Here is an 8697-nt window from a genome sequence, read left to right on the forward strand (position 1 = left end):
CAGACATGTTACATCATAATAAGCCCTCATGCTCTTGAAGTGCTCTCTGGTTGATCTTTTGATGACTGCGTACAGTGTCATCACACCACAAATCACTCTGCCTACTTTCAATATTTGTGCTTTACCTGTTTATACAACACCTGCAGACTCACAGAGGACAGGCACACACACACACAAGTATGAGTGCATACAGTCACACAAAAGGAATAGGTCTTCTATACTACACAAGAGAGAAACATTCATATTGACTACAGTTAAATAATGAGAGAGAGAAGCCACATGGAAAACATTGATCATAGGAAGCATGTAAAGGACAACAGAATGTCAATCAGCCTGAGTTTATTAATAGTCTATCAATGAGTTTCAATTAAAAAGAGGAGCAGTAGTAGTATGGGATTCAATTTCCTAATAGAATAAGATTGTATCTAGATATGCAAATGTACAACCTCACAGCCAGGGTTGGGGAGTAACTGATAACATGTAATCTGATTACAAACAAAATTATATTTTCAGTTACGTTGCCAGCAAAAAAGATTGTAATCAGATTACAGATGCTTTTTGAAAAAAGGATTACTTCTAAATTCTGAAAGGATGTTAGTGAAAAAATACATTATGACACCTTTCTGTTTTCTCAATGACATTCAATTCAGCACTGAAAAATGGCACAAGTTTGTTCCACCTGAGCGAGCGTGACCACAAGTCAGAGACCCCTAGGATGACACACCAAAATAATGTGTTTGATGGATCCTTTTTGTCTTCTTCGAATGCCTCTTAAAGGGAAAGTAATCTCAAAGTAATCTTAAAGTAATCAGATTACGTTACTGAGTTTGGGTATTCCAAAAGTTACCGATTACAATTTTGGACAGGTAACTAGTAACTGTAATGTATTACATTTAGAAAGTAACCTACCCAACCCTGCTCACAGCAGTGTGCACGCAAAACCCCATACAAGCTTGCACAAATACCTGCGCACACGTGCTGGACAGTAAACACACGCATGCTGAGGAACACTTGACAGTTGTAACAACAGACACAACCACAATACAACCAAATTACCTGGTCACTGTGGAGGGGAGTCGCATAGCCACTCCCTCCTAATCTATTTAAAGGACAACTGCACTTTGATTTGGCCTCACTTTAGATTTGGTTCATTAAGAAATGCTAGGTGCCATGACTGAATTGTCTTGTGTGTGTGTTCGCAGGTTGGAAGAGTTAGACAAATAATTTAGTCAATTAGCTTCAGTCGGCTGGTGTGCAATCGTGGCAAAATTGGTTTGACTTTGGATAGCCTATCTCCGGGGCTAGTTAGGGACCGTCGATAAATTACACAATGAAAATGAGACATTTTTATGTCGCAAACCTTGCAGTTTTGTCATGAAATGCTATCCAAATTTGTATAAGAATTTCTACAATTTATAGTTCGTTTGAGGTTTTAAGTCATTGAAATTTTGAGCTATTGGAATTTAATATATTGTCGCATGTACATTGTGTAATTTACCAATGGTCCGTATCCAGCCCCATAGTGATATCCAAAGTCAACCCAAATTTACCACTATCGGGTCACCTAAAGCTACACTCCGAATTGATGATTACTTGTGTGCTGCCAGCTGTGGGCAGGATTGAAACAAACCCAACCTTCATGTACGTTACGATGCAGTCAAGACCACAAGTCTCACAAAACTCAATTTTGGACGAGACTGACTTCATGACCAAAATGATCCTATTTACACTTTGTAGCGTGGCCAATTTTGACAGTAGAATAACGGTTTCTGACTCATATCTCATATCTAAATGAGAAGTTGTTTTTTAGGGGGCAGTTGCTCTTCAAGGTAGACATACGGACACACACTTCAAATTAACACAACAAAACAAAATGGTGGAGGTAAAAAAATAAATAAAGGCCTTATTGGTATGGACATGATTAAGCCATTGTTTCCTATATTTTTGTTGTGACCATAGTATATAATTAATAACAGCTGTTACTTTGTAAGGTATCACACAATTGGCCATCCATAGTGCTTTGATTACACCAGCCCAATCAATTCCACTGATGCTGTTATTGGTAACAAGACACTCCTCAACAAGAGCTCTGGTGATGATGTCACAGAGGGGGGGGGGGGGGGGGGGGGAGCACCGCCTTTGGTTGTGAATGAGGTAACTAATCTAACACCTTAATGAGCATAACATATTTCACTACTATTTTAATTGACTGGAATAGTCATCGTTAGAAACATCCCATTGGCAGATAAACTGCATCAACGAATCACCTCTGGATTAGAACCCACTCCGGTGACATGACGCACACATGCAGCCTAAATGACCATGATGTCTTACCAACTCAGAATGCTCTGTACTCTGGGCCCTCCACTGAGAAGCTCTGGTTGGGAGTGCATATTGACAGTCCATCAGATCCAGTGTTACCACACAAACACTCACTGAACCAAAGGTTGCTGTGTGATCCCCAGCCAGAGGAAGGGCACGTAACTCAGGAGAGTGAGATGGGGTGAGGGTTTTCACCCTTCCACCCCAACAGAGGCTCTCTATCCCATCTGCTGGATTCATTTTGATTGGACCTAAAATAGGTGACCGGGCGGTTGTTGCTCTTTGGTGTACTTTGATACCCTTGGTCCCCTGAGTTTATCTATCAATCCATAGGATCAGAGGTGGATTGACATTGGGATTAGTATGGAGAGGGCTCGTGTTGTGTGTTTAGTCCATAGACGGATGGGGCGGGCCGACTCACTGTGAGTGAATCAACTGGAGCCTCAGTCTGAACGATGACCCTAATCTGTGTCCATTATGAACATTCCCCCACACCAGTCCCTCCCAGAGCATTACATGGGGGAATACGGAGGTTAAACACACGCTGCCATGTGCTGTTGATCCAGTACTGTAGGCCACCACAATGACTTTTGTGACACAGGAGTTGCATTACATTTTTCCCTATTAAAATCGTATATTTCATTTGGGAAAATCTTAGAGCATGGATGAACACATCTAATGTTGAAACGACTGTCAATAAACACAAATCTTATCTGCATGAAGTTTCCCTAAAACAGATGTTGAGTGGTCATAGCCTACACGTGTACCAAGCCAGTGGACGTGCTGGGGTCTTGTCTAGTTGATCTGAGTGTTAAGTGTGAATGAGGCCATGGGGTAGGGCGACCAGACGTCCCCGATTTCTTGGGACAGTCCCCAATTTTAGTGAGCTGTCCCCAACCAGAGCTGTCCCCAGAAATGTCCCCGATTGGCCCTCAGAAAGAAAAAAGCAACTCTGGAGTTAAATTGAGTCTGATATTTCAATAATCCAACGCTGTATCCAATCAGATTTGCATGTAAAAATGTTGTCTGTCCCTGTACCAAACTTGTTTGCTCCCGTGGCTTCGCCATAGCCCTTTTATGAGAATGTTCAGCCAAACATTTGATCAGTGATACATTTTAACCACTGAACCAAACTTGAAAACTACTAGATAGTCTAGGATGGGTAATCCATCTCTGTGTTAAAATTACTACAAGTATTTGAAAGGACTATAGTGAAAATGTATTAAATATAGTTCCATGACATTGTTTTTATCATTTTTTTTCGCACCGCTAGCTACAACAGAATATGTACCCGGTTTTCATATCCAAAATGTGGTCACCTTACCGTGGGACATGTTTCTGTGCTCTTTCTCTCTCTCTCGCTCTCTCTCTGTGTGTTTGAGTCAGGTCCAGGGCACACTAGGTGTCAGCTATGGGAGCCGCTCTCACATTAAAACTCCCCAGGGCAGAAATCAGGATCCTGGACCCACTCCTACATTTACACATGTGCAAGCTAGCGCCTATGCAAACGACCCAACCACACAGAGACATTCCTCCATTAAAACAGTGACCTTTCAGAGGTGATCTGTGAGGGAGGCTGTGGAAAGTCGCTGTGCGGTCGGTCGTCATGGAAACAACCCTGCGGTAGTATGCAACCGGTCAGTGTGACCGTGCTGCTTGTTAAATCATGTTAGCTGTGCTTCAGGGTAAATGACTCCTATGGGCCTCTGCTAGTTTAGTATACTAACTGTACTGCAGTCTAGGTAGTTAGAGTTGAAAGCTGTCATTAAAACATAATTGAAGTGATTTGTGTATCAAACCCCTTTAGCAACCACTGGCCTTGAGTGTGTTTGTATACATGCGTGGATGTGTTTAATGCTAAGGGATAATGAGGGTCTCATTAACTATGCCCACCCCATTGTCCCTGGGGCCCCAAAACTAACCACTGCTAGATTGTATCTTCAGTAATACACACATCCTCCACTCTCCCCAAACTCCCTTTTGTCGTTCCTGTGACAGTATGTTTGTGTGGTATAGTAACTACACACACCTCTACACTCGCCCACAAACACACAAGTTAGCTCGTACACATGGGTACTTACATTAAATCACACACACACACGCACACACATGCGCACACACACACAAACAAACACAACTCACAGACAGCAGTCCCTGCATGGAGCCCCTCCCAGAGTAGAGTACAGTCAGCACCATTTAACCTGCACCTCTCTTTAGATGTGAATGTTACTGTGGACTTCACTGCAAACTATCTGAACTAGATGACCCCAGCCTCTGCTCTCCAGATGGGGGCACCAGCCAGACACGAAGCCCCATGGAGGGTGAGGGGGCAAGCCAGCCAGCTGCCCCCACAGGAGGCTCTGGCCAAAGGCAAAGGCCATGGTCAGCCTGCCTGCAGCTGCAGGCTGAGAGAAATAATCTATCACAACATCTGATGTAAGTGGAGATTGAGCAACAGTTCCTCTGAAGAAAAAGTCATAAAAACGTTGACTAACAGACTAGAGGGTTTTAACACTTCTCTAAGAGAGAGAGAGAGGGTTTCAGAGCTGAAGCAGAGAAGGCAGTTGGACAGGGAGAGGAGAGGGTCATGGGTTCACATCCCAAGATGTTTGAGTGCTGCAGTCGTGCCCTTGTGTCAGAGACTGTACAGTGTAAGTGATTCAATCAGGCTAAAGCATGGAGACGGTGCCCTGCCAAACTATTAGCTGATGTGAGATAGAGCTCTGTAACAGGGACAGCAGCTCAGGGAGCTGACACCAGACAGGTGAAAGTGAGAGAAAACAGGTTGTGCCTTTTTCTCTGCACTCCTTCATCGTATAGCGTTCTTGTCTTCCTCTCACTCTCTCTCACTCTCACTCTCTCTGCATCTTTTGAGGCTGAGCCACTGGCCTGGATCTCACACAGCACCAACCAACTCCTACTTTGACCCACTTTCTCCTGGACTAAAATGGAACACACCGTCAACAGGCTCCAGGGCCAAGGAGAAGAACCAGAATTGTCCCGTTCCATCTTTTATGACGACAGGCAAACGGCAGAAAAGAACCAGGGAAACAGACTCTACAAACTGAGCAGTGAATAGAAGAAGTGAAGTGAGAAGGACTAGCAGTCCAAAAGAAAAATCTGTCAGACCAAGACAAATATTAGTCACATGTATAATCATTAACTATAGTTCTGTGACTACAACGATATCACAAACCATGGTTGACTTTTATACGGTTTAACTGGCCAGAGTGATAACATTCAGCGACAACGGGACACGTAGTTAAATCGCCCGAAGAAAAAAGTATGAGAAACAGCCGAGAAGGAGACATGACAACACTTTATTCTCAACCATGTGGCAGAAGAAGACGGAGAGGATCAGGCCACAGATCAAGATACAAGAAAAAAAGAGAAGTCACAACGCAGTTAAGACTGACGGTCCAATATGGCATGGAACACGATGAACACACACACTCACACGCGTAGGTTAACTGAGGACAAGCTAAACACATACTGACTGTACACACACATACACTGTTCTACCCAGGTCAAACCAATTCTCTCACTTACCATCTCTACTTGCCGGGGGTCCAGTTGGGTGGGTGCCGAGGACTGCACAGCAAAGTGGATCTTCCTGCCCTCCTTGCACTCGTCCCCAACCTCATCCGACGCAGAGGGATCCATGGCTGTGTCTGTGTCCCAGGGGGGTCTCTCTCTCACCGGGCACCAAGCTCTGCTCCACTAGGCTCCCTGGAGGAAGGTCCCAACACAACACACTGTACAGCAGTCCTGCTTCTGCTGGGTCTACCTCTCACTCTCTCTATATATATATACACACACACCTCTCTCCCACTGTCTCCCTTCAAAAGCTCTCTTTGTTTATCTTTGTCGCTCTCCTCTTTCACTCACGGTCAGCTATTTCTCCTATCCTTTATCTCCCCTGTTCCCTCCCTTCTTCCTCTCTGCCTGTTTCTGTCTGACACTTACTCTTGTTTGACATTCTAGGTGGTGTGTGTTCATCTCTCTCTCTCCTCCCTCTCTTTCCCTCGCTCACAACCTGTGCAACAAGAGTAATTGAGACACGTCCTTACAGCTGGCAGAGAGAGAGAGAGAGAGAGAGAGAGAGAGAGAGAGAGAGAGATAGAGAGAGAGAGAGAGAGAGAGGGTGGGACAGAGGCAGGGAGGGGGCGGAGGAAGCTAGAGTGAGGGAGGGAAGAGAGAGGGGGAGGGATGGACCGGAGGGAGGGGAGTTGTGTTTTTGTATATATTTAAGCTGACGTTGATTTGTAATCAGAAAAAAAAAGATAATCTCATCCCATCAGCTGAGCCTCTTTTGGCCTCTGTTTGTGAATGAGAGATTTGTGCTCTCAGAGGGAGAGAGGGGGAGGAGAAAGAGAGAGAGCAGGGGGGGAGGAAACAGGGAGAAATAGAGACACAACGGGATATAGAGAGTGTAAAGGAAGAAAGAAAGGATGAAAAGAGAGGTGACCGAGCAAAACAAGGAATAAATAATGACAGATGCAGAGGAATCAGCATCAGGCATGGAGGCAGAGAGGCATGTGCTATGATTGGCTGGCTAATTGAGTGAACAGTGGTGCTGTGAATATCTGATGGTGACTCGTGGCATGCTGAGTACTCATCTAATGAATTTCCATAAAGAACAAAGATCTTAGGATGCAGGAAGAAGGTTAACACTCTCATTCCTGTTCTGTTCCACAGAGAGCTGCGAATCAGGCGCCGAGATGGTTCAACAGCGAACGTGCATAACGATGGGAGGAATTCCGATGTTACGTCATTGTTTTTACCACTGGTCCACAGAGTTCAACGTGCCGGTAAATTGTTTTTTTCAAATTGCCACTGTCTTGGAGCTAGATTCAGGATCATGTATACTGCGCAAAAGCCGGTGTACAATAACAAAAAAAGAGTAATGGAGAGCAATGTACAACATGGCGAACTGAGCAAACAAGGCATTCGTGGTAAGTACATGGGGGCTGCCATCTTTATGCACCTTTGCCACCAAAACAACATCTCGGACACATCAGCATGCAGCACGGGGAGAACCCACGACTTAGAAACATAACAAATAGTACATATTCCATTCATTACACAAGGCAGAGCGTAAAGTTCTGGCGGTTACAGGCAAGTCTAGAGTTAGAGTGGTGAGTGGGCTGGAACATAATGTTCATTAGAGGACTTAGTGTCTGGGGAAGCAGGAACAACAAGACGAGGCTGAAGCTTGGTAAAAGGTCGCAGTCACAGCATGGCAACAAAACCAGCTGTTCCAATGCCCAAGAGGAGAAAGGGAAATAGAGAGAGAGAGAGAGAGAGAGAGAGAGAGAGAGAGAGAGAGAGAGAGAGAGAGAGAAAACACGATAAAGGAGGGAGAGGGGGAAGTCCCAGTCAGGCCCAGGGTTATTTGTAGGACCATGCTGCAATTTCACTCGCAAGGCAGGAGGGGTTTTGGAAAGTGGAGAGTCAAGCTGGGTGTATTTGGCCCCTGGTCAGGGAAGGACTTTGGTTGTATTGGGTTGGGAGTGGGAGTGGGATGAGGGAGACAGCACGGCGGTTGGTGGAGGAGGAGTGCAACTAGGTGACAGGGGGGGGGCCAGTCAGAGGAGGAACGTTGCCAGTCATGTTATTCACTTTGCCTTGCTTACATGTGGGAGGACAGATCGGGAGTTCATCAGTGGGCTTTAGAGCAGCGATTCTCAACTGGTGGGTCAAGGGAGGTTTTGAACAGGTCACAGATGTCTGAGTAAAATATAAATATATATACTGTATATGTACACTGAACAAAAATATAAAAACGCAACATGCAATAATTTCAACGATTTTAACTGCATTACAGTTCATATAAGGAAATCAGTCAATTGATATAAATAAATTAGGCCCTAATCTATGGATTTCACATGACTGGGAATACAGATATGCATCTGTTGGTCACAGATACCGTCAAAGAAAGGTAGGGGCGTGGATCAGAAAGGTAGGGGCGTGGATCAGAAAGGTAGGGGCGTGGATCAGAAAGGTAGGGGCGTGGATCAGAAAGGTAGGGGCGTGGATCAGAAAGGTAGGGGCGTGGATCAGAAAGGTAGGGGCGTGGATCAGAAAGGTAGGGGCGTGGATCAGAAAGGTAGGGGCGTGGATCAGAAAGGTAGGGGCGTGGATCAGAAAGGTAGGGGCGTGGATCAGAAACCGGTCAGTATGTGGTGTGACCACCATTTGCCTCATGCAGCTCGATACATCTCCTTTGCATAGAGTTTATCAGGCTGTTGATTGTGGCCTGTGGAAGGTTGTCCCACTTCTCGTCGATGGCTGAAGTCTAGTAGTTGCTGCCTCTTGGATCCCCCTACGGGCCTTGGCCCAGGGGCTTCAGCCCCGGTAAGCCCCTGCATTACT

The 8697-nt window shown here is 45.2% G+C and overlaps 1 protein-coding gene across 1 annotated transcript in view; it reads right to left on the reverse strand.

Annotated features, from left to right (window-relative positions):
- The window catches only part of LOC109893304 (protein phosphatase 1 regulatory subunit 1B-like), a 32229-nt gene extending 25817 nt beyond the window's left edge, over nucleotides 1-6412 (reverse strand). Inside the window, exon 1 of the mRNA XM_020486478.2 lies at nucleotides 5872-6412. Within this exon, the coding sequence (XP_020342067.1) occupies nucleotides 5872-5985 (114 nt within the window). The 5' untranslated portion in view covers nucleotides 5986-6412. The remainder of the gene's footprint in view (nucleotides 1-5871) is intronic.
- Nucleotides 6413-8697: the final 2285 nt, after the last annotated feature.

This window comes from Oncorhynchus kisutch, linkage group LG6, assembly GCF_002021735.2.
Source record: "Oncorhynchus kisutch isolate 150728-3 linkage group LG6, Okis_V2, whole genome shotgun sequence".
NCBI classification, from domain to species: domain Eukaryota; kingdom Metazoa; phylum Chordata; class Actinopteri; order Salmoniformes; family Salmonidae; genus Oncorhynchus; species Oncorhynchus kisutch.